Source organism: Aythya marila (assembly GCF_965140915.1).
Source record: "Aythya marila genome assembly, chromosome: 11".
In the NCBI taxonomy this organism is placed as follows: domain Eukaryota; kingdom Metazoa; phylum Chordata; class Aves; order Anseriformes; family Anatidae; genus Aythya; species Aythya marila.
The window spans coordinates 1,545,974-1,572,439 of NC_139052.1; the positions used below are offsets into that span (position 1 = coordinate 1,545,974).

At 39.2% G+C, this 26,466-nt stretch overlaps 1 protein-coding gene across 4 annotated transcripts in view; it reads right to left on the minus strand.

Annotated features, from left to right (window-relative positions):
- Positions 1–5,470: 5,470 nt before the first annotated feature.
- Positions 5,471–26,466, minus strand: part of SECISBP2L (SECIS binding protein 2 like) — a 29,331-nt gene continuing 8,335 nt past the window's right edge. For 2 of the 4 annotated variants that reach the window (XM_082769509.1, XM_082769511.1), the window contains exons 2-18: positions 23,277–23,455; positions 22,353–22,677; positions 21,701–21,836; positions 21,011–21,240; positions 20,900–20,924; positions 20,004–20,137; positions 19,609–19,740; positions 19,134–19,217; positions 17,996–18,163; positions 17,700–17,841; positions 16,104–16,273; positions 14,733–14,865; positions 13,600–13,762; positions 12,669–12,889; positions 11,764–11,918; positions 11,046–11,265; positions 5,471–10,102 (exon numbers count right to left, since the gene is read on the minus strand). In XM_082769509.1, the coding sequence (XP_082625635.1) occupies positions 9,429–10,102; positions 11,046–11,265; positions 11,764–11,918; positions 12,669–12,889; positions 13,600–13,762; positions 14,733–14,865; positions 16,104–16,273; positions 17,700–17,841; positions 17,996–18,163; positions 19,134–19,217; positions 19,609–19,740; positions 20,004–20,137; positions 20,900–20,924; positions 21,011–21,240; positions 21,701–21,836; positions 22,353–22,677; positions 23,277–23,455 (3,291 nt within the window). In that variant the 3' untranslated portion in view covers positions 5,471–9,428. Of the gene's footprint in view, positions 10,103–11,045; positions 11,266–11,763; positions 11,919–12,668; positions 12,890–13,599; positions 13,763–14,732; positions 14,866–16,103; positions 16,274–17,699; positions 17,842–17,995; positions 18,164–19,133; positions 19,218–19,608; positions 19,741–20,003; positions 20,138–20,899; positions 20,925–21,010; positions 21,241–21,700; positions 21,837–22,352; positions 22,678–23,148; positions 23,456–26,466 lie in introns of those variants that run through there. The other 2 variants (XM_082769510.1, XM_082769512.1) reach the window with 2 other exon arrangements.

The window sequence follows — 26,466 nt, forward strand, 5'->3', positions numbered from 1 at the left end:
CATGGGCCGTGGGATGGCCTTAGCCAGTGCTGGTCCTCATCTCAGCCCTCTCTCCTGCTGCCTGGGGAGACTGCAGTACCTTAAACCAACCTTTCTGGGATGCAACTGGAGCACCTTACCGAGGTGTGAGGTCCCTGCCTACCCCAGCAGAGGTGCACAAACGCCTCCAACCCCGCTAATGGAGGCTGGGGAACCTGGAAGTTGAAAGTGCTGAAAGGACTGGCCATAAACCAGAGTGGCAGAAGGGGACACTGTCAAGAAAAAGATCCCACAATGCTGCAGCCCACTTGTTATGAGGAGCCTGAGATCTGTGTCCCAAGGCATGCCTGGGGCTGGGGGCTCCCCACGGAGGTGCAGTGTAGCACTTGGCAGCCCACCAGTGCGGTGGTGGTGCGGGAAGCGAAGAACTGGCTGTGGAAAGTTCTGATTTCAGCAGCACTACAGAAACACAAGCTTGAGAACAGAAGCCAGCAAAGAGCAGCATTGTCCAAGGAATATTAGCAATGGCAGGGAGGGGGAGGAGGAAGAAAGAAAAATGCCATGCCTTTGTAAATTAAAAAGCTTTTTCTTGAGGCTAAAAACAAGATTTCTGTTTAAGATACTGGGAAATTGGCCTCTAACCAGCACAGAGAACAAAGCTCCTTTAAGCACTGGTGAAACTGAGCCTATAGCCTTGCATGAAGCCCACAAGGAGCCTGTGTTCCTTGCTCATGGCTTCAGTTCCTGGTTGACCCAATGTCTGGGAGCTTCAGGTGCTGGCCCAGCTTGCTGCCCAGCCCCATGCTGCCAGGAAAGCACGAGGAAGCAGCATTTTGCCCCTTTGCAAGGGTGTTGATGTGCAATGTGTATACTTCCAAGAGGCTGAAGCCTGTGTGTTTTCTCAGGCTATGGGAACTGCCTCCTGGCACACAGTTAGGAACCCAGACCTCCCTTGGTTAGAGTGGCTACAGCCCTGAGCCCCCAAATACCCTACAAGAAAAAAACTGTGAGCAGCCCCTGTCACGTGTTACTGCAGGGACCAGGCACTTTGGCAGGTGCCACCACAGTGAGGGGCAGCAGCATTTAGGGGAGGGAGCAGGCAGCTGATGCCAGGCACCTCCAGCATCCCTCCGCAACAGCTGCAGAGGCAGCGGCGAGACAGCACGGAGCAAACAGTGCTCACAGGAGCCAGCACAAAGCTGCTACGTGCTTTTTGCACCTGGCAGCCTGCCCACCAGAGCTCTGCGTTTCTGTCAGAACACAGAGTATATGGTGGATGTTTTTTTCCCCTGTATAAATAGCAGCAGCAGCGTTAATTGGTGCTGAGGTGCACTGAGCTCACCTGCTCGCTTACTCCTTGACATGCCTGGCTGCTGCAGGCAGAAAGCAGCCAAGTGCTGTGGGGTGGCAGGAAAGCCCCCAGACCAGCAGCCTGGGTGCAGGGAGCTTTGGGAAGCCCTGGAGCTCACTTTGCATGAGTGAGAGTCACTGCGCCCCTTCAGTCGAGAGAAGTGGATTTTCCCACCTACTGGGTCATTCCCACTGCTTTATCTTCTACAGGCACCTTGGTGGTGGTGTCAAAGGCCAAGCCCAGGCACCTTTGCCAGCTGCAGGCCACTTCCCTCATTTCAGAAGGGTCAAAGGAGGGGTGTGGGTTGAAGACAGGGAGCTGAGAGCAGGATGGGTTGGCAGAGGGCAGAGGTAGGGTTGCCAACATGTCCCACTGTGCAGGAGGGGAGCCAGTGATGAGGCTGTCACTGTTCTCCTGCTCCAGCTCTGGAGGGTCTGCCCCAGGAAATACCTCCTGGGGAAGTTAAAGACAAGTTGCCCTTCTTCTAGAGCACCACACTGCATTACCTAGCCCAGTGTAACCAGTTGCAGCAACACTGCCTTGCTCCAAACCAGGTGGTCCCTGTGGCACAACCATCCCTTCTGCGATGGGGTGATGCCAGCCTCTGCAAGGCCCTACAAGGGAGCTGCACCAAAGGGATCTGAGTTACGGGCAGAGCTGCTACGAGCCACCGGGAACCCAGCGTACCCAAAGGGCAGGCACAGTGCCCAAGCTTTCTGAAAGGGGAGATACAGCCAAGGAGCCCCAAGGTGTGTCCCGTGGCACTTGCTGGCCTGCCCAGCACTGCTTGCAAGGACAAGCCCATGGGAAGTCACCAGAAGCCCATCAGGCAAACAACTCCAGATTAAAACAGCCTCTGATGGCTGTTGTCCCACAAAGTGCTGGCAGCAAAGCAGATGCGGCATCGCCTGCCTGTCTCTGGCTGCCAATACAGTCCTGCAGCAGGAGGGATGCAAAGACAAATCTTGGCTGATCCCAAAATAGCCTAAAGCTCCAGCTCTGCACAACCACCCTGCATGTGAACCAAGTTTCAGCAGCAGCACCACAAAACTGCAGTCAGCTCGCAAGGAAGTTGGAAATAATCGTGCTTTAGCAGCATTGGGCAGGTGGTATCCCTGTGATAGTGTGTAGGGAACATTCCTTCCTGCATTGCAGCTTGGAAGTGGATTTTTGTAGGGCAATTCACAAGCACATGTTTGGAGAGAATAACTCCAGCAACAATTTGAACCTCTCCCAGTAGCTCCTCAGCATGCAGAGGCTACCCAAGGAACCACCAAGATCGTACCCACACTATCTCCCACCTCCACCTTTAGCGGTTGGTTATCTGTAATTTGGCGTTACGTTGTCATAGCAAATCTGAAAGGAAGCTATGACTCGGGGACATTTCTTATTGCTTTTTTTCCTGCCAATTTGCTCTGTTCCTCTACCACCATCTGAAGATGTGTACTTCCCTCGCTTAAAATGCATTATAAGAATCTCCGTGCTTTAAATGCCTTTTGTCTATTTTTTTTTTCCATGTAAGATGCCACCCAACAGAACTTTTACTGCAGGTGTTTTCTTTTTCTGTTTTTTATTTTTAAATGTACAAACCCCCCACCAGTTTAGAATGCCTATATTTAGCACTGCTTTATGCCTTTGCAAGAAATGCATAGCCTGCTACATAGGCACACAACACACAAAAACACAAAGTTGGTTTAAATTTAGCATGGATGCATGTTAGCTCTCCCTATAAATACAAACTGCCTGCACGCATGGTGTCACTGCAGCCTCCAGGGGAAGCCGAGCAAACAGAGCTGCGACACTGATAACTGCAGGAAATGCAGCTTGCTCCAGCCCCCCTGCTCCTGTTTGTCTTTATATAAGAGCAAGTCTGTTATCAGTGTTACATGATTACTAAATTCCTCATTACTCATTTAAGCACTATCCTTGGATAAAAAAGGACATGACAGATAGCTGAGCATTTCAGAGAGCGCCCAGATGGACACCCACACACATCCGCCTCTCAGCCAGCGCTCACCAAACCTCAGCGGAAAACTGCAAGGAACCAGCTATGAGCACACCAGGGTCCTGTTGCTGTTGCCAGAAGGCACATTCCTGCTCAGGTTTACCTGACTTTGTACTGTTTGCTTAGTCATAAAACACCTGGGAAGGTACAGTCTTCAGTTGCAGTATTACCTTTGTCCAATACTACCAAAAAAATCCCAACCAAAAGCAAAAATCCACAGAATCACAGAATTTCTAGGTTGGAAGAGACCTCAAGATCATCGAGTCCAACCTCTGACCTGACACTAAAAGTCCCCAATAAACCATATCCCTAAGCTCTACATCTAAACATCTTTTAAAGACCTCCAGGGATGGTGACTCCACCACTTCCCTGGGCAGCCCGTTCCAATGTCTAACAACCCTTTCGGTAAAGAAGTTCTTCCTAACATCCAACCTCAACCTCCCCTGGCTCAACTTAAGCCCATTCCCCCTCGTCCTGTCACCAGGCACGTGGGAGAACAGACCAACCCCCACCTCACTACAGCCTCCTTTAAGGTACCTGTAGAGAGCGATAAGGTCGCCCCTGAGCCTCCTTTTCCCCAGGCTGAACAAGCTCAGCTCCCTCAGCCGCTCCTCGTAGGACTTGTTCTCCAGGCCCCTCACCAGCCTCATCGCCCTTCTCTGGACTCGCTTAAGCACCTCGATGTCCTTCTTGTAGTGAGGGGCCCAAAACTGAACACAGTACTCAAGGTGTGGCCTCACCAGAGCCGAGTACAGGGGGACGATCACTTCCCTAGCCCTGCTGGCCACACTGCTTCTTATACAAGCTAGGATGCTGTTGGCCTTCTTGGCCATCCAAACAAACATCTCTTAAAAAAGTACCTTTCTTCACGGTGATTCTAAAAATCTGAAAGCAAATCTGAAGAGCAGTCTTTGTGGCACTGAGTGCAATTTGAGTGTCTGGGGTCTTTTCTGATGCAGAGTCTTCAGCTCCCAGCATTAAACCTGGTGTCTGAGTTCAGGTCGCTCTGCATGCGTGGGCAGCACTAGTGCTTGCTCCCATGAACTTCAGTGCAGCAGAGCGGGAAAACAATCTTGCACATGACACTGTGTAGCAGTGCAAAACGTAGTTGCCATCTATGGTTCCATTATTGGAACTTCTCAACAGAAGCTGGGAAACTTCCTCAGGAGGGCTACAAATTGTGCAATGCTTTTTCTATGGTAGAGAAATGGGGATGGAGAGAAAAAATTCCTAAGGCTTTAGGGTAATTAATTGTTACCTTCATAGCACATTACACAGTGCCACCTGATTCTTTTTGTACTTTCCAGGATTTGCATCAGGTTGAGGTGTGTGCAAAACTCAGGCATGAATAGTGATTTTGAGGTAATCTCACCTGCTGCGCTGCCTAAGGCAGATCACAAAAGCATTTTCTATGGAGACAACTCCAATAGCAGAATTCAAACACAAAGCTAAGGCACAGAAATAGAAAACTCGAAATTACAGGATGAAGCTGCATCCTTTTTGAGTTGCTCCAAATATTCTCACCCGTAGGAGTTGCAAAACCAGTTAATGACACTGTTACTAGAGACGCAGAAGCGTGAGCAGCTCTAGTGAGTCACTGGGGAACTGGGGGCAAGATGCTCCCAATGCCCTGCTGCTGTTTGCCAAAGTAAATTTATCACCCAATTATAGCAACAGCAGGAGGTTGACTTCAACTCTCATACATTAGCAGTATGCACGAAATCCACTCTTTTGGAGGTACCTGTGGTTATTCTCACTCTTCTGCTCTTAGATAGTTACTTCCAACACGATATGCTGGACCTACTTCAATCCCAGGATGCCTGTACAATGGTAGCATTTCTCTCTCTCACGTGGTTTTATGGTTATGGTACAGGGTGGTGCATGAGTAACAAGGAACTGGACTCCCTGCTGCCAAAATCCCCAGCTGATCCCCAGCCCCTCTGCCAGGGACTGCTCCATCAAGGCGACTGCCCAGGCTCGAAGCTAATAGTGTGAGACCAGGGCACAGGGCGCTGCCCTGACCCAGCAGGGACTCACAGGTAGCGTTCTGCCCTCTCCTGTCCTGCCCAGGCCACCTTTGGCAACCCAAACTCAGGATGCAGCAGCGAGGAACAAACACATCACTAATAACACCATACATTTCTACAATTGTTTTTATTAGTTATGGAAGAATCCCCCACTAGTATTTACATAGTGCAAAAAAGCTGTTATTACTCCAAAAAGTACGGTAGACAGAACAATCATCCTTCATACAGCAAAAAAGAAATGGAACAAAACCCTTCATATCGTATTTCTTAATAGTTTTTCTACTGCTTTAACCTAAGTATTACCATAAATTTTAAGACGTTAAAGATTAAACAGCTTTCCTAATTAGAATCTATTTAAAAGTAAAATACACGAACTATTGATGAACATTTAGAAGGTGGGCTGTGCCAACTGGGTTTCTACTTTCAGTGTTACCATTCACTGGAGTGGAAGTTTTTGGTTAGACACTCTTATGTTTCCTTACTTGAGGCAGGGTGGGTTGGAAACCCATGTTGTTTGTTTCTATGGCTTGCTTCTGCTGGTTTTTGTTTCACAAACAAGTCGCCATGTCTACTTTTTAAATGGCTAACATTGAACTCAATAGTTTCATTAATTGGCACAACTTCACAGAAAATACTTAATGACAGTTTCAGCAAACAGCAGCTTTCCAAACAGTAATACTTTTTACATACGTATTTAAAGTAACATTATTAAAATTTAAGCTTCTGTTAAAGAACTGGACAGAATCACACTGTGTAAGCTCCCACCCACCCCAATGAGTATAAAGACACCTCTTATCTTTACCATAAGAATACCAACAAGTGCATCATTGAATGTTTTCTATAATGAATTTTTAAAACACAGGTCAACACCCTCAGTCACTGTTTAGCTCCAATCTTGCAAATATCTGCACACAACTGAGGCAGAAAAATAGGCCACTGTCCTTGGCCAGTGGAAGTAATGCTGTCAAGCATGTGTTAGCAGGATCAGGTCCTTAACCTTAGTCATTTTTACTTGGTCCAACTAAGGACAAAGTTCTTCAGAATTCTTCCCTTTTACATATTTGCAATCCATATTTTATTATTTTTACAGAGATACTTAAAGTATTTATATAAATAGGTTGTATACATAGCCACCTCTATCAGCTTTAAAGATCCCTACCACAGATACATTATTTTTGATTTTACCAGATAAATTAAGTGGTGAAATCATTTCTACAAAGAATGTCTTAAGAAAAGTAGATTCATTTTCTGAATAATCATTTGCACAACAAAAATATCTATACACCTATAACTACAGAAACATCTTTTCTTGGGAACCATAACAACCTGTATAACAAACTGCATACTTTTATACTGAAATAGAAATTCAGCTAAAAAAAAAAAAAAAAAAAACAACAAAACAAAACCACATGGTATTGTAAAACATTTGTATGTTTGTTTGTTTGTTTGTTTTTTTTAATTCAGGTGATATTAAAATTCAAAATTACCACAGTGAGATACTCTTCTCAAGTGCTTTAAGTGGTAAGGAACTTCCCTAAATTTAGATGCAAATGGATCTTTAGATTTGCATCTAAATTTAGATGCAAATGGGAATTGCAATTTCATTCTCACAGTTATTGCTCATTCCCAGCTTATCAAAAAAGGAAGCACTAAAAACAGTTTCCGTAACTCATTTTCAGTTTGCTCCTCTAAGGGTGATCTGCCACATTTTTAAAAAAAGAGATTAGTTCCTCATTTGCTGGCAAACAGAGACATTAGAAGTGCTGTATCATCTTCAAGAACTCTATTAAACCTGTAGCAAAATTGCAGGCAGTTAAGTAATGGGCTGAATATTACAAGTTGTTTTTTTTTGTTTTTTTTTTTTTTTTTAATAAATGTCAAAAAACCTTAAAATGACAGTCCAAGTTCAGAAAAGACATACAAAAAGATGCGCCTGATGCTAATACTTCAAGATCAAAAGTTATTTGAATCACTGGCACTGAAAAAGCAAATGGAAAAGTTACAAACTTTTTTTTTTTTAATGTTCTGGTAAAGTTTTGCCCTCAGTGTATACACTGATCTCAGTGAATGTTGAGACATGCTTACACATCCAAGGGCAAGTTTTGCTTGTCAGTAGTTCAAACACCTATCATTTCCTAAAGCAAAAACTGTTTCCAAACACACAGACAGTAGAAGTCTGCCATATCTATACAGTAAAAGGTTTAACATTCAGGAGGCATCAATCCTTAGTCTTTATTTTCCTACAAAACGCCTGTTCTAATATCTAGGAAGAGTACATTAAGTAAGTAAGAATGTGACAGGACAGCCAGTTGTCCTAGCAGCTCTCTACACTGTTTATCTACATAACCCTTGCTATGCCTGTATCTATCAAAACACTATTTACATAACACACACAGTTTCTATTATTCTCATTAGCATCCAAAAAACCCAGGGCTAGATGATTTCTAAACCTGGAGTCTTATTTCCCCAGTGCAACCTAAAATGCCAGCATTGCTAATACTATAAGCGCTGGTCCCATGTTAATAAGTGTGGACTACATATCTAACTAAGCTATCAATTTCTTGTGTTTTTCTTTCAGCCAACCCAAATGAATTTAATATTTTGATACAAGTGATCAAGAGAAATGAAGTGGAATTAAAACAAACATATGTTTGCTATAAAAGTGTATTTGTGTGTTACTCTTTGGCTACTCTTGTAGTGAAGCTCCTGCTGCTGGCAGTTTCAGTATATCTCTCATCAATATAAGACAAGGATGGAAAACAGATTCCTTGCATGCAAGGTTTAAACATACACTCAATCTTCAATCTGAAATCAATTAACCATCAGTTAACAGATTTCACTTCATATTCAAAATAAAATTAAGGAATGGTTCTGTAGCAACATGTATGTTTCAAGGGCGTGGGGGTCATTCCTTTTACCTCAGGACCACTGCAATACCTCCCCAAATTACAGGGCACTTCTACCTTTCCTGGGCAAACTACTTCCTTTTCTACTCTAGAGGTCAACTCCTAAGGCTGCTACAACTGAGAACAGACAAAAAGAGGTCACATTTTGAATACAAATTGTTAAGATCCATCCTGAACTCAACAAGAAAGTGACCAGGACCAAAGCATGCCGATGAACTTACCAAGAAATTGAGCCACTGTGTCACTTGCACTTGCTGTTAAATAATTACTCTTCCTTTTTGCAATGTTATAAATTACAATATGCAAAAAACAGCATTCCTGAGGTAAGCAACAGGAGAAAAAAGAAGTCATCAGTTTGCTAAAAGCCCTGGGTAGGGATTATGGTTAATGATTCACTTAGTGTGGTTTGGCAGGCAGCAACTGTGGAGAGCATGGGGAATTTGTTTTCTTTTCCTGCTTTTATGTAATATTTCCACTCTGTAAACAGACTAATAACAATAATAAATACATTATACCCCTGTAGTTTAAAGTTTCTGGAATAAAAAGTTGGTATAGCTTATTGTAACAACTGCAACCATCTCAACTATCAGCGGCTTTAAAAAGCTGCATCTATCTTAGCGTAAGAACCACATACAGATTTCTCTATTTACTCTTCATGAAGACTGCAAACAAGGTTTTCCAGCTTTTTCTTTTTTAATGAAGATAACCAAAACCTTACTTCTATTTCTAGACAGAACTAGACTAATCACAGCCAAATACACTGACATGCCTGGCATAACACCAATGTGAAGCGCTGGTAACTTGTCAGTCTTAAAATGTATCTTATCTGTTTGAAAATCAGCTAAGTGGTCACATCATAAAATAATTTTGCTTAAAACTGGTCAGTTATAAAGTGTTTCCTTTTGCAAAAGATTTAATGAATACTCACTGACAGATTTTCCACAGAGTTTCTATTTTGGGAAATAGATACTGATTAAAAGCTAAGCTAGTTTTTAAATCAACCAAGTAATGGACAGCTACAAAAATATTGTAAATTAAATACACATTAAATGTTTAACAGTGCAAAACATTGAGATGAAGCATATGAAATAATGGCTGCAACTTTTACAACAGTTAGTTTTAATATAATTTCTAAAAAGTTCCTGAGTTCCTGCTGATTTCTATGGCATGTAGATGGAATCTGTGTGATCTTTATTCAAAGAAGTGCAGATAGTGGGCTTATGTTGAGTGTTACTTGCATGCTTGTCATTTGTCCATTCCTCACCATCAACGACTGGATCAACCTGCTCAGAAATCTCTATTTCTTCCTCCTCACTTTGTTCTGCATTGTCTTCTTCGGCACCACTAAGGGTCTTCCCAAGCTGAAGGGTCTCCATAGTTCTCTGGGTCTCTGAAACCCAGGATTCAATTCTGCTATTAAGCTGAACCTCAACAGAAATCGGTTCATGGGCATAATCCTCATCATCTTCCTCATCTTCCTCATCCTCCTCTTCTAGCATTCCTGGCACAAGAGTACTAGTGGTACTGGTCATAGAGGAATTCAAAAGATCTTGGCAGCTGCCATCTAGTGATCCTGTCTCTGTACTCTGCTGTGAGGCCTGTTCCAGATTGTCATCTGGTTTCACCTCCTCCTTCTCACCTGGTATGGATTTTCCGTGATTTGTTGCTGAGGTAGTGCTGGATGTAGCCAGTGGTGGTTGTTTATTAAGGGTACATTTTTCAGTTTGACCATTACCTGCTTTTTCTGGTACTGCAGCCTTGGATGAGGATTCTCTCTCATTTTCAGAGGTTTCTAACCCATCCGATGTTTCTACCATATTTCTCCAGTTTGTTTCTACAAGTTTCAAAAGAGATTTAGGTAGGAAACAGATTAGTTCTTTCTGTATAAAAATATTTCTCCTCAACATCCCTCAATTATTTAAACAGAAGTTGAAGGTAATCACTTTAATATTACACTTGCTATAACAATTTGAACTAGATAATGGGGGAAGAAGAGGAAGGGAGAGAGAGAAAAAGAAAAGCTATTTTGTTAATAGATTTTAAGACACATTATTAAGTTGAAAGTTCATGCACTTAGCTTTCTGTGTACACTGTGGAAGCACTAAATATAACTGAGTATAATCAAAGAGGTAAGACAAAATATTTTAAGCTCAAGTATGAATTAAAAACAGACTGCCACAATCTTAAGTCATCTGTTTAATGATTTCTCAGAAAACACTTAAGTGAAGTAATCTTAAGACACCACAAAAGAATTAAAACAAGACAGTTTCTTGCAAACCAAAAAGGATACTAATAAAGAAGTTTCTGACTTCAAATAAACATTCTCCATTTTCTCCCCGTCAACTGTGCCTATGTTAAATAAATCTGTCTATTGCTCACAATATATTCATTCATTATCTCATATTTCAGAAGTTAAGCTATACATCCTCTCTTCTCAATAATTTAGTTCATAACCTGTCATTTTCAGCCTCAATCACAATCAATTCTGTGTTTGAAGAGTCTTGTTACCATACATTTCTGTGTTAGTTCAATAAATCTGGAAAATCCACCTCCACTAATGCAAGTAAGCTAACTGTAACACTTACGAAGTGTAGAACTCCAAATTATGGTTTTCTGTATAGTTCAGGAAAAATTACTTATAAAACTAGCCAATTTTGTATTACTCCCAAAAGCTGTAGAAGACTAATGAAGTGTTATATTTTTAGCTGCATTTTTCAATAAGTAGCATTTGGAAAGCTCCAGCTTCTGATTATAAAATTAATTTTTTAAACACTTACCATATTCTTTCTCATTCACTTCAGATATGGGTTCAGAAATAACACTACAGAACGAGATAGCACTTGCTGCAGAGGGATTACGAGAATGACCCATGTGATGGGGTGCCTTCTTGACATTCTTCAAAGCTTCTTCTGCCTGTTCCTGTTCCATTGCAGCAACCATATCTCTGTATGCTTTTCGGGCCTCTTCAGTCAGCGATACCAGCTTATTAAATAGATCCTAAGTATGAATACAGATTTATTTTGTTTTAAATAATCAGTAGTTCTTATTGATAATTTTCACTTTAAATTACTTCTTTTAATCAATGGTATACCACGTAATGAATCTTAAGCCTACTAACACCAAATACCTTTACTTCAACCAAAAACTAACTCTGCTCTGTATTACATGTAAATAAATGCCACTCTACATATATACAACTCTAAAATGTGCTTACTTTAAAACACATTGTTTTCCTTACAATTTTAAGCCTACTAGAAAATTTCAGATGGCTTTTCAAGTCTATGAAAGCAATAGAAATGTCACGACCAACATTTCAATGCATAAGCCTCACAATTACATAAAAAATACTGAATTTCAAAGAATAGATCAGGGATCAGGGCTGGGCCATTATCAAATGGGTAGTAGCTTGATGCGCTGCTCTCCATGTCAAAGTAACTCTTAACTACAAGGAACATACATTGTTTACTCCAGTCATACATTAAGTGAATTACTCACCTCAGCACCTGAGTAGTTGAAGATACCCACTACACTAACAGGAACCAGCTTGTTCACACAACGGCCGAGAGCTTTACGTCCAAGAGCAAAGACAAAAGGAATTTCCTGTTCCCGTGCCATGGCTATTACGTTATACAGAGCTTCATCCAATCCACCTTGAAGACATTAAATTTTTAATGGATATCTAGTCAAAGCCATAATATGGCGAGACATTCTGTACCCCAGCTTTACCCCAACTTTAATTGTAACTAGTCAGCAAAATCTCAATACACACAAATCACCAGCTACTATGTATCACAGGATAACGGACTATAAATTATGAGTATAGCACATGAGTATATATCAAGGCACTTCTGTTCAGTGATATTCTATATTCTCTTAGTATATATTCTCTGTTAGTCTTGCAAACGCTTTTTTTCCCCCACTCTTTTGTTCTTCCATTGAATAGATCTTTACTCTTTCAATATCTCAGGAAGAGTCTCTCTGCATTTCTGGCAGAGGCAAAATGTGTTGTTTGGCTAACTGACATTTCCACATGAGGAATCCTCCTTAAGAGCACCCAGAACTTAGGACTTCAGGTATATTACAGACATAATGTAATAAAATCGAAGTCTACAGTATCTATTATTCTTTATATTATATTTATATTTTTATATTTTTATTTTTATATTCTATATTATTATCTGTTATTGTTCAGCTATTTGTTCCTCATGAACTAGCTTCTTCCAGAATGGAAGATGAAAAGAATGAAATAAGTAGAGACTGACAATTGTACAATGGATCCATGAAGTGTTACATCCTGCATAAAAATGCTGTTAGCCTTGCTATTCAGTGCTACGCAGTCATACACACACAAAAAGAAATGAATGAAATTAAGCCCATCACTTGCTTTTTATTAATTATACCTTTTGACTGGATTTTTTCGCAGTTGGGAGATATAATTACACACTTGATCTTGTTTAGCTTCATATGCTTAGTAACTTCACGCAGTCCCATAACCAGTCTTCTTCTTGCTTTAGCTCTCATGGGATCTTTTTGATAAATCCGTTCTTGAAAGCTGACAAGCTCTTGCAATAACAGAGTCACACATTCATCTATTTCTTTACTCAGAACTTGGTTACAGTACCTGTTGTAAATTCAAAGAAACAAGTATTAGCATAGCACATACTCAACTGTTTCCACTGAGCCTCTCTTTAACCAAAAAGATGTTATTTTTTATCATAAGTTTTATGGAATTAAAGTTATTTGAAGTGGTTAAAAAGGAGTTAGAAATCAGACTATATAAGCAAAGTTTAAAAAAAATTTTGACATTTCCAGTAATATCTGTTACCTCACAAAGTCAGAAAAATGGAGTATTAAGAAATGCACAGAAATACCCCACTAAGTGCCGAAATAAACCGTTCTTTTCCTTAATTTGATACTCTTAAAAATAAAGAATATTAATGTACTAAGAGTAAATACTACACTACTTTCAGCATTCTTACGTATTCCACCTCTTTCCCATCCACAAAGTAGACTGTACTCCTTTAAATAAAAATCTTCTACAGAATATTTTAAACTAGCTTACTTGCATTGCAGCAAATGAAGAAAATCTAAAGTGTGCATATACATACACAATATATATACACCCGTGTGTGCACACACCTGATATATATGTATGTAGCCATCAATCTGTAGGACAATAAGTAATAAGAAAATACTTACACATACTTGTATTGACAAAAGGCTAGTTTATGCTTATTCAACTCCTAAAACTATTAAACCTATCCATGCTTAAAAAATTTGGGGGACTGAAGTGCAGAACTTGAATTTAAATTAACAATGCAAGACTCTTACTCTCTGAATCTCTTGCTGTGAATTTTGGTTATTGCAGAAGATGCCATTGGACTACCTATTCCAGAACTAGCAGGTGAACCTTGTGACACCGGGGTCATACAGTAGGGAGAATTCTGACTTGCTGGTGAAAGTGAAGCATCACTAGGCATACTTAATCCAGTTTCTGAAAGACAGTTTTGAAACATTATAAAGTACAAGGACATTTTCACATAGAAGAAAGAAAACTGCAATTCCTATGCAGCTCTCTCACTTATGCCAAATTACATTTGAAAAACACTAAACAGTATTCTTCTCTGGATGGGTAATTCAGAGGCAGAAAGCAAAATAAGCACATCGCAGATGCTTTGCATGGGTCAGGTAACCAAGCAATATTTGAGCATTCATAATCAAACATCTAATGCCAAGTTTAAGGAATACAACAAAATAGAAAACCTACCTAAATGCTAAAACTTCTTTCAATAACTCTTTACTATATGATGTTTATCTACTTTATTCATAGAGTATTTAAGATTTTCACACTTATCTTTAATCAGGTGAAGTCAGGAAGATCGAGCAGAAGAAAAGTTCTGAAGCAGGACATCTGAACACTTGTTAGACAACCTGCTCCCCTCCCTCCCTCAATCAAGAACATGGAAAATTCTTTGGAACTTCCCAGTTGCTCATGGCTGTTTGCTGCAAACTGACAATCCAGACACTACAGCTTATTAACAAAGTGTTCAGCAAACTGGAAACCCCCTTTGACAGTTTAACTTTTGTAGAAAAGTTTCAGTTTGCAAAAATTAACACACACTGTGACCAATGTGGCATAGCTGAAAAAAAAGTTTTATTTATTTATTTTGATAAATGGACAAAAAGTTATCAACGCTGAGAGATTTCAAGTAACCGCTCAAGAGAAATTTATTAAAAGGCTATATGGAGATTATCAACCTAGAACACATACTGCACTGAGGCTTCCACAAATGAGGGACAGACAAGTCATTTTAAAAAAAGGATTCTATTTTCTAGTATTTCATGATGTTAAGAAAAATTGCAAGGTAACACCAGTAGACTGTATTGCATGAAAGAGAGACGAAATAAGTAGGTTAGTAGAACTGGGGTACAGTGGGCAAGGGGAAAAGAAGAGAGAGACTGACCTTCTTGAGAGGCCAAATCCTGAGACTGATCGGTAGTCAAACTTATATGAACCTCTTTCTGTTCATCAGATCCCAAAAGACTGTGGTCTACTGACAAACGGCCTTTCTTCTCTTCTCTTTCTTTCAAAATAATCTAGGAACAAAACCAGCAGCTATTAACATTAATCAAATGAGCCTTTTTCTGTAAAGGTATCCTGTTTGTTTTTAAACAAAACAAAATCAACTAATTAAAAACCTTCCTACTCATAGTGGTATAAAGAAAGCTGAAGTCATCTATGTTTCCTCACTGACCACAAACAGTACTTCATTCTAGCATTTTACAGATGGTATATTCCACACTCCTGTACTTCCACATCAACAGTACTTCCAACAGTTTTAAATATTAAGCACTTTTACAGTTTCTTTCTGGTACACAATACTTACTCATTAAGAATTCCTCGTTTCCATTTCTGCAAAAAGATTCTTATGCAAGAATATTAGTTGTCTTCATGAAGACAACATATGAAACACAAATAAAACCATTTCTTTTGCATTGAAAAAGCACAAAGAAGCACCTGTGGGTGTACTGCCATTAGTATAAATGATAAAGACCTTAAGAGAGGTGTCCTTTTTTCCACAGGAAGCTGTGGATTCCTATCTCATGTAAATCACAGATAAGTTGGGGGGGGAGGAGGGGGGGAGGGAAGTTACCAGTGAGAGAAAAAAGGCAACTTAGCCTCAGTCAACCTTTGCACGTACACAGCTTTACCAGATTCCAACTGCCCATCTCATCAGGTAGGCAAATCTTGATTAAGATCTGTGGTGCATTAGCACCAGTAGCTACCACTTCTTTAATGCTTACCCACTGTCTCTTTTTTTTTTTTTTAGGGCTAGCTTTTCTGTGTTTTACCTTCTGATTTCAGAACATATTGTATTATCTGTGTACATACCTATTTCATATATACACATATATATACATATACAAACAATTAGTTCTAAATTCACTCAAAACCTATGTGTTTGCTTCAAGTTATACAACCATTTCTAAAAAAAGGTACGGCAATCTAGCATACTACTTTGCATTACAAACTAGGATTCAGCAACATGGAAAGAAATACACAAACTTCTCCATATATTCTAGTACTTATAGTTAAAATATCCTCAAAACTCCTATTAAGATAAATTTATACACTCCCAACTAGTTACAGAAGTAGAAAAGTTATGCATGTTACATGTCTGTATCAAAAGGACAGGACATCAGCATAATAAGAACTAGAGGTAGAAGCTCATGAGTCCTTCCTCAAGGAATAGTGACCATGAGTATATGGTAAGAAAATTTTTATTTTTGAAGTATGAGTGCAGATCAGAACAACCTACAGTTGACGCATTTACCTTTTTAAGTGCAGTAGGGCGTTTCAGTTTTGAAATCTCTCTTTCTTTTCCTCTTTTCACTTTTGGAGCAGTTGAATCCAAAGGATTAAGGCAACCCATAGATGGCTGTCCCTTTGTTAAAGATTTTCTGCTGGCAGATTCTTTGGTATGAAAGGGAGCAGCACTGCCAACTAAATACAAGAAAGATAATAGTTTCACTAAAAGACATGTCAGCTTTATTTCAACATTACTTTCAGAATTTCCACTGGTGAGTTCTCAAAGTGCATTTTCCTTCCTTGGAAAAAAAAGCAGTTCATAATGACAGGAAAATTACATCATCAGATATTGTCAATTCCAGATGGTTTTAAGCTTTCTTCAGTTTAGCCTCATGCTTTAGGAAGCTACAGATTCCAGGAAAATAATTACTTTACAACACTTAAAATGGATCTCTCAAATGACTACACATAACATTATTAGTAAGATCATAATAGTAAGATACAATGCAAATATTTATCCTTTTTTCCCCCCGAAAAAGACTTGGTTAGTCGAAGGAGAGAACAGATGAGAGTACAGCATGTAGTTAAGTATCTTCTGTGAGAAACAGAATAAAATAAATAGTCTGAAATGAAAATGCCAACTGTACTTTGCTGAGCTTTGTTTGATATAACCTTGCCAACTTTAATTAATGTTTGAACACAGATGAAACTCAAAGCAGGTAAATGAAGTAAACATGGTAACTATGTGCATAACAATGGACTCTAGGCTACTTACTACTGCTCAGGAATGAGATTCAGGGAGTTATGATAGATAACTATGAAAGTATCCGTTCTGTACTCAGCAGCAAACATAAAAAAATTAGTTTAGCATTAGGTGTTGATAAAGAAATAAGGAATAAGTGTAATTAAGCTGGTGCATACATTTGTGATAGAACTATAACTTAATATTTTGTGTACATGTGACCTCCTGCATTTCCAAGTAGATACTGTAGAACTACAAACAGATACAGAGAGGGCAATAAGGATGATCAGAAAGACCAGCTTCCACACACTAAATAAAGAGACTAGAACACTAGTGAGAACATTAGTGAGACTAGTCAGAACTCACTACTGTTGGACTTTATGGACAGTAAAAGCATGCAACAGAAGTGACAGATAGCTTCGGAAGCAAATTTGGTTTGAGAAAACCTTGGGTCAGGAGGCACTGAACTACAATCAGTAGAGGTTTGAAGAATATCCTGGAGAGGTATCCCTCTGTATCATAGTCACAGGTATCTTTTCTAAGCTGCTTTCAAGGAGAATTAGGTAATATTCTGTAATAATACACTTATTTTCACACATTCAACACTGAATCACTCTTAAGACAAATGCTGCATTTTACTAAGTGTTTATCTTCAATTCTAATATGGACTTCCACTATTATATACTGCAGCTCAAAGGAAGTTAGCACAAGTGAATTTTTGGAGAAATAAATGCATCAAGTAGATCTTCCTAGGTTTTTGTTATGTTTATATTCCGAAATAAGAAAAAGGAAAAAGCACGCTTAAGATGCTCAGAACAATGACATTTCACACTTATATTGTCACAAAATACATTTTGTGATAGTCAAGATGAGAAGTACCTGTGTATGAAAGAGGCCTGGTGTTGGTGATCTGACGAGCTTTCATTGCTTGCTGCTGCTTTTCAAGAGCTGCTAACATGTCCCCCAAATCTAACTGAACAGGGGTCTTACTCTTCTTTCCAGCTGCTTTTGATAAAGCCTCCTATAAGATGAACGTCACATACGGATAAATACAGAGAAATAGTGCTTGCAGAACTGTCTTTGAAAGAGATTCTTGCTTTTACAGAATAGAAAGGAATAGCTACTATAAGATATTCTACTTTACCAATCTCTGATGGGTGGGGGTAGGGGCACACCTGAAGTTTTTTCTGTTCCATGCTTATCTCTGAATACTCTTGAGCTGTTGCAAGCGCTGCTGCCAAGGCCTTCTTCTTCTGACTTTTTGCACGCTTTGGTACGGAAGTTGTAATGGGAATTGGAGTTTGGACTATATTGATTGGAGAATTCTCTGGTAAGTCATCCAACTAGGATTTTAAACAGCGCAAAAGACACCATTAAAGACCTTTCTCTTGAGACCACGGGAAGCATGATGCCGATGAGGCCAAACGAACCATTGCTTTGGTCCGCAGTATGATAACCCAATAATTAAACCCAACTACATGACCCAGTAAACTCATAGAAAAAGTTCTGTGTATTTCATTTTTGTAAGAAAAACATTATTCTATTTGTCTCCAATTATGTCAGAGGGTTTTCCAGTCTGATTGCTAAATAAGGGAAATTTTTTTCCTCTCAGAAGATTTCATGTAGGACTTGATTTTCATGGAGATCAGCCCAATAGATTAAATAGTTTACATGTATGATTCTACAACAAAACATTTACGTAAATCACATAAAAGAACATCTTCACAACACTTATTTCTAGAGTCTAGATGCAGATATGCTTAGCTTATTGTCCTTTCAGGATAAATTAGGACAACTGTAGTTATTTTGGAGAATTGAAACTACTAACTATGCATTTGCAGATTTAACAATTCTGCATCAAAGCTTCAGTCTGAATGCAAGTCCTTGTGAGTCAGAAAGAATAACCAGGATGTGATCTATTAGCCCGAAGACAGATAGATAAAGCTCCGAATAAGTTTTAATATCAGAAATCCGTCTGTATCTACTGTTCATCCAAAATTCAGCATGCAACTTCAAAAAGCACAAAATTCATAAGAAACTATTCATGAAATGAAGAAGTGTTCGTATCTCTTACAGTCTCTCCCATTAACAGACTCATTAGAAGCCAACAGCAGTCTTTTTAAAATGGCTTCTCTGCACCATTTAATTGGCATTTCTTTAACATCTAAAACCAGTAATGCAAATACCCTAAGAACATCATAACGTCCATATCATAAATATTGTGATATGACTTCATAAAAAGACAAATTTATGTTATCTCAAAATAACTTCCCTTAATTTAAATATATTTTGCAAAACAAAAGAGTTACTTACTACTTTGGGTGAAATCTTTTGTTGGATGTTACTACTTTTGCTGCTACTATTGTCACTATTTAGCTCTGGGAATTCATCCTCATCCTAAACAGTAGAAAAAATTAAGAATGAAGAGCACAGAACCAGAATTCACATGAAAAGCATTAACTAAAACAGCTGGAAGTACAAGGATGGATTTAATCCTAAAGTTCCACAAACTAGAAGAGCTTAATAGTGGCACAAACAGAAAGTGACAGGAAAAAAAAAGTTAAAATAGTGTATCTGTATCTGCATAACCTGTTTAAAAAAAGAAAAAAAGAATTTACTAACACTTAAATTAAAGAAATTCAACTATATTAAGAAAATAAAAAAATATCAGAGAACGGTATTTTTTATCTGCAGGAAAACAAAAGTTTTTCACCTTCTCCCTGTTCATAAAAATCACTTATTCCACAATTATTTCACTAATGCATAAACAGTTTTCAAACAACATTACCTCAAAATACAGAGGTTCAGGACTCTGTTCTGTTCTACTCGACTGACTTGGAGTCAGAGGCTTTTCATGTCGTTTTTGCAAATTCTGCCTTCTTTCTGAAGATGTGCTGTGGCCTCTGCACCTGAAACCAGACTAAAAAAAATAACAAGTATGGTCAGCATTCTGCAATTTTGATTTTTCAAGGTGTGCGCACACACATAATACATCCATGTCCGTTAAATACAAACTAAGAAGTAACAAGTTGTATGTAATTAGATTTAATAAGCAGTTTATTTTTTTTTTAATGCAAAAGCTATTCAACAGATAATACCTACTCCATTTCAAATTCCTTATTTTCATGTGTTACATGAAACATAACAAAAAAATTCTTCAGTTTAGAACCATTAACAACATACCTGTGAACTATTTCTTTGCTCAGCTTGTCTTCCACCTCTAGAAAACGTCTGAGTTTTTTCAGCCCAAGGTTTTTTTTGAATTGCCTGGGAATTTACATTAGTCCAACTTACACCAGCTGAAAGGGAAGCATCAGCTATGACAAATGAATCAGTGTGACAGAATGCATCAGTGACATACATACCACCAGAGGTAGAAACTCAAGTTTGATACAAACACAGTTCTCTGAGAAGGTCTAATTCTCCTCTTATAATTTTAACTTCTGTTAATAGCTACAGAAATAATGAGAATCACCTTTATGGAAGAGTCCCATGACAGATACTCAAACTGCTAAAAAACGATCACTAGGAAGCAATCAAAGGAAATATCAGATTTGCATCCCTAACAATTTCAGTCCAGCCATAAATAATAGTCACTAGCATTATCAACCACTATCAGAGTAATCACAACTTTTTTTGTGTGTTAAAGTACTTCTAGAACTTCAAAAAAAAAATGTGAGCACTTCTTAAATAGGTAACAGAGTTCTTCAGCTCCAGGTGTAGAGTAATGCAATTACCACCCTTATATGAACTGCAGTCCAATAGAGTAAGGAAAGAAGATAAAACACAATACAAACACAGCTTTGTCTGAACACTTCTGTTGGAAAATTTAGTTTTCCCTCATTTGAAGACACAGTTGATAAATTATTAGCAATAGCTACTTAGATACTTTCATTCAACCACCAGGAGGGAGGCACTGGTGGGGATGGTAGAAGTCACAGTAAAGAAAAATCTTCAGAAGTATTTGATCAGTTCCAACAGCATCCTGGAAGCAGATCAACTGTTACCCGCAAAATGTCAAGCAAAAATACAGAAGTAGCCCAGCAAAATATGATATAGCTCACTAGGAAAATACTTACTTGTATTTACTGATGGTTCTACAACCTGAAAAGGAAAAAACATTTTAGATGTTTTCTTTTCTAATCTGCAGGATACAAATACAGTTAAATTATTCAGTTATGTTTACATACATTCACTGCACAAGAATCTGTATTCCTTGAAGTCATGGCTGCAACCTGGTTATTGCCATGCTTAGGACTACAATATCCACTATCGCTGTCAATGTCTGCTTCACTTGCACCTTGTTCACTAGATGACTCTGCAGCAGGGTGAGAAGCTCTTCTGCGTCTGCCTTTTGATTTCCAAAGCATGGTAGAGGTGCTTTCAGAAAGTGACTTATTAGCTATATCCGAAGGAAAGTCTGCAAGACAAAAGATAACAATTCCTGCATAAATAATTAATTATGAAACATGAAAAAAACATACATGATAAAAAAAAAGAAACAAGCCAGTGTCTTTGCACACGACCATTTCCCTTTAATAAAATTAACAATAGCACTGATTTTCTTTTTTCTTTTTTTTTTTTTTTTTAAAAAAAAAAGATGATTATTAGTTCGATCTAGACAACTCCCTCAACAAGGGAAGAGTTCTTTTTTGACATTGGCAAGATCTCTGCAGAAGCACACAATCATTGCAACATTATAATCTGACACATTAAATAGGTCTCTGCAAACACCAGCACCTTTTCTTCATTATCTTACTGATCTGCAAAAATCACTCTCAGAAGCTACCTCTGAAACTGGTCCACCTTCTTTTAGGACAGACAACAAGTGAGATATAGTTCTAGTTATTTAGTACACCCAGAAAATAACAAGAAATTACCTGTTTGCTGTGATGCATCAACCAACAAAACAATCTTTGATCTATTCTCAGGACCTGATGAACTAGTCTCCTTTTGAGTGGCTACATTTTTCACTGGGGGACGTTTATTTCTTATGTGCATCTGTAGCTGCTGTTGCTGTTTTAAAAGATTAGCCATACATACTCATAAGTCATATGATTTGATTTCATAGTTATAATCAAACTAAAGAAACAAATTGAAAGTTCTAATGCTCTTTACAGAAGCCACATATCTGAAGACAAGATTAAGGGAAATATTCATAAAGTACTTGTAAGAACATTTTCTGCACAAACTTTTTTGACGCTTCCACCTCATTACAGTAAACAAAGTCTGAGGATATTTTATTCTCTAAGGAAGTAATTCTAAACTCAGACCAAACCAGCAGAGAGGCAGCGGGAATTTCCCATATTACACTTACAGATTTTATAAGCTCATCACGTATTTTAACCACAAAATTGTCTCTGTATACAGAGTTAAATGTCTCTCTAAATAACACCTTTTCTGCCCACCTTTTCTTCCATTTATATAGGCCATACCTGTTCTTACTCAAATGAGAAGCATGCTTCCGTGCAAAGACACTTTCTTTCTACAATTCTATTTATCCTGTTAACAAAGGGACAGCATCATGCTTACTTTTTGTATGATGGGTCCCCTGTTACTGCTTCTGCTCCGCTGACTGGATAATGGAAAGACCTGGCCCGATGGGTTGGGACGCTCTGTGCATTCTGTAGTAACTGCATTTACAGCATTTGCTGTTTGAAAGGGTGCAGAATAGGGAGTAGGGAAAGGATGATAGAAACCCATGACCTGAGCACATGGTGCTGGCATCAACTGATAGTATGTGTATTCTGTAGAAACAGGTGGTTGTGCAGATATTATAGGATAAGCAAGGTATGGTCCTGCAGGATTTGGGTTGGGTTGCTGCCATCTGATGTCACTGTTGTATAATGGAAACTGTCTGTAAAAAAAAAAAAAAAAAATAATAATCAAAAGGAAAGAAAAAAAGATTGCTCATTACGTTTTTCCCTCAAGAAAATTCAGAACAAGCAAACACCACCCCCTTAAAAAAAACATTTCATAGGCTATTAGCTTACAGTAACTGAACTTAAATTTACTAAGACTTCTTAGAAATTCCAATTAAATTATGTTCACCAGCTCAAATTACATTCAAGAGCAAAATAAAGAGTTTTATCTTGTCATCTTTGTAAACTTAATTTCTTATATTAAATTTAGAAATTAAGCATAGGCATTTCCCTTAACAAGTACTTTGGACCTACTACAAATTTAATTGTTTTGACATCTCAAAAAGCATATATAACTTTAGAGACATAAGTTTAAACAAGGTAAGCCAGCAGAGAGATGTAAGAGTGAAGTTCATCAGCTTACTCAGGGCTGAGTACTTGAGTACACCAAGAAGTTGCCAACTCACCCTTGTTCAAAATTCCTTTGAAATGCAGGCCTCAACAAGCACACATGAAGACAGGCATTTACAAACTCAAACTTTCAAACTCATTTCATGAGAGATTATCTTCCATGAAGACCACAATCATGTATTACCTATTGGATTGATTTTCCTGTACAAATGGATAGCAAGTAATCAGATAGCTGGGGATAGGAGTTGGTTCCACACCATTAATTCCTCCACTGTCATTAGGAAGTGCCATTGGGATCATTAGTGTTTCTGGACCCTTCTTTTGAGGAATAAATGGTTCTACTTCAGCTGACAGCTTGACATTCTTTAGAAAGAGAAAAAGAAACAATGACTTCATTAAGTACAGAAACGTATAAATTGTTCGGAAAACTTAGATTCATGAAGTTGTATGGCAACCATCACAAACAGCAGGCAAATGGACGACAAGGCTACAAGCCTTCTGCAGTAAACTGAAAGACACGGAAAACAGTTGGCAAGCATTTGTTGGATCCTTCCAGTCAACACAGGCTGTAACACAGATCACCAACACCTAATGTTTATGTTAACTTTACATAGTGCTGTACAAACACCGACTAATTTAGAAAGGGGCTGAAGTTCAGATCTTGCAGAGGAAATACTAGTCTCAACACAGAAACAGACTTAGCACTGTAGGTGGAGCACGGTCATGTAGGCTTGCATAATTGAAACCAACATATGGAATAAGTAGTAATGCCTGGTCTACACTACAAAACTGGCCATGTTTCTAGGCAATTATAGAACAGGTTTTTCAGCCACCATAAGTTTACTGCTAAAATAGATGGAACATGTGTGGGGTTTTCTTTTGTGATACACCATCTGAACAAGTGTTAAAAATGATTACTTTTTGCCACGAAGAGGGAATTAAAGACTGCTTAGAAGTAAATTCTAAATTGTGCTTTCAAAGGAAAAGATCAGCCCCAAAGGTAGCCTCAAAAGTTTATGGCTTTTTACCCACTGTTTTCATCTTTGTTTGTAATAGATTAGCTAGATTTATGCTTCCGCATTGAACAATGCTCTGTTCAGCCAGCCAAAGCCTTAGTCTGAGACAAATGCAGATCCCAAATACCCTGAAATTCCATGCTCTGATATATGTTACAATTAGCCAAAAAGGATCTTTTTGTTCAAACATTTCAGCTTCAATATGCTTGCTTCTCAGTAGATTCTTTCTAAAACAGGCAAGGAGTCCAGAAATGTTTCTTTCCATTTATCCAGGAAACAATTCCAAAGGCAATGTATAACCTGTAGGAGGTCGTGGTCTTATTTTACAAAAGGAGAAGCTTGAAGGTTTGCTGTGGACAGTTTTACATCCTTGCCACTTCCTCCACAACATCCAAGCGAGCAAAATCAGTTAAATAATGTGAGTTCTGAAAACATCATGACAAGTAGTCATGTCTGCCACACCTCTCAGTCCACATCTTTGCTCTGTGTCAAGCCCCCAGCCCATACACAAACATTTCAACCTAACTGTCCAGAATCTGAAACTAAACACTTATTATACCCTCCCTCCATTTATTTTTGGAAACATAGCACATGAGCAGATCGGGTATTTCTTTATCAGCATTGGGTGAGGAAGTGGGTGGAAGTTGGAAGGGGAAAGTCCAAAACGTTTAGAAAATACAGTTATCCTAAGTCAGTAGGAAACTACTTTTTTTCCTTGATGAATAGGCACATTTAATGTAATAGACTGAACAAGAAAAAATCCTAGCTTAAACTAGGAGTTAAATTTATTTGAGCAACAGTGAGGTCAAGACACACTTGTGCAGATTACTGGTTCTTCATTTAGTTAGTCTGATACACTTAAATACAATGAAGTTTAATTAACCAGCAAAAGGCAGAATCATCATCATCATCCAAATGACTAAGAGCAGTCGACCAAGGGAAACCAGCTGATGTGATCTTTTTGGACTTCAGCAAGGCTTTTGACACGGTTTCCCATAGGATCCTACTAGACAAAATGTCCAGCATACAACTTAACAAAAACATCATGCAATGGGTGAGCAATTGGCTGATGGGCAGGGCTCAAAGGGTTGTGGTTAATGGGGCCACATCTGGCTGGCAGATGGTCACTAGTGGGGTCCCTCAAGGCTCCATTTTAGGGCCAGTCCTCTTCAATGTCTTTATAAATGATTTGGATGGAGGACTAGAAGGTGTTCTGAGCAAATTTGCTGATGACACCAAACTTGGAGGAGTTGTGGACACGGATGAGGGTGGACAGGCCTTGCAGAGATATCTGGACAGATTAGAAAACTGGGTGATCACCAGCCATATGAAGTTTAACAAAAGCAAGTGCCAGGTCCTGCACCAGGGACGGGGCAACCCTGGCTATACATACAGACTGGGCGATGAGACGCTGGAGAACAGCCCCACAGAGAGGGATCTGGGGGTTGTGGTTGGCAGCAAGTTGAATATGAGCCAGCAGTGTGCCCTGGCAGCCAGGAGGGCCAACTGGATCCTGGGGTGCATCAAGCACGGCATTGCTTGTCGGTTGAGGGAGGTGACTGTCCTGCTCTACTCTGCACTGGTGTGGCCTCACCTTGAGGACTGTGTGCAGTTCTGGGCACCACAGTACAAGAAGGACATTGAACTGTTGGAGAGTGTCCAGAGGAGGGTGACAAAGATAGTGAAGGGCTTAGAGGCGAAGACACATGAGGAGTGGCTGAGGGCACTGGGCCTGTTCAGCCTGGAGGAGGCTGAGGGGGGAACCTCATCGCGGTCTACAACTTCCCCTCGCAAGGGGGAGTGGAGAGGCAGGTGACCTATTCTCCTTAATCACCAGTGATAGGACCCGAGGGAATGGTGTCAAGCTGAGGCAGGGGAGGTTTAGGCTGGACATCAGGAAGAGGTTCTTCACCGAGAGGGTGATCACACACTGGAACAGGCTCCCCAGTGAAGTAGTCACTGCACCAAGCCTGTCTGAATTTAAGAAGCGATTGGACTGTGCACTTAGTCACATGGTCTAAATTTTGGGCAGACCTGTGCGGTGCCAGGAATTGGACTTGATGATCCTTATGAGTCCCTTCCAACTCCGGATATTCTACGAGTTACACTGTAATCCACCAAACAAATGAGTTAAAAAACAACAGTTATTTAATTACTTCATTGTCACATACTCTTAAGAGAGAAAAAAACACAGTTGAGACTGTAAAAGCTCCTGAGAAATATACTCACTATTAAGTCATCATAACTGCCAATGATCAATGCAATGTTTTTATAATATAGAAATATTTTCTCTGCCTCTATCAAACTGGATCTGAATTCCCTGCCAATCTTGAAAGTAAGGCCAAAAATTTTGCTCAC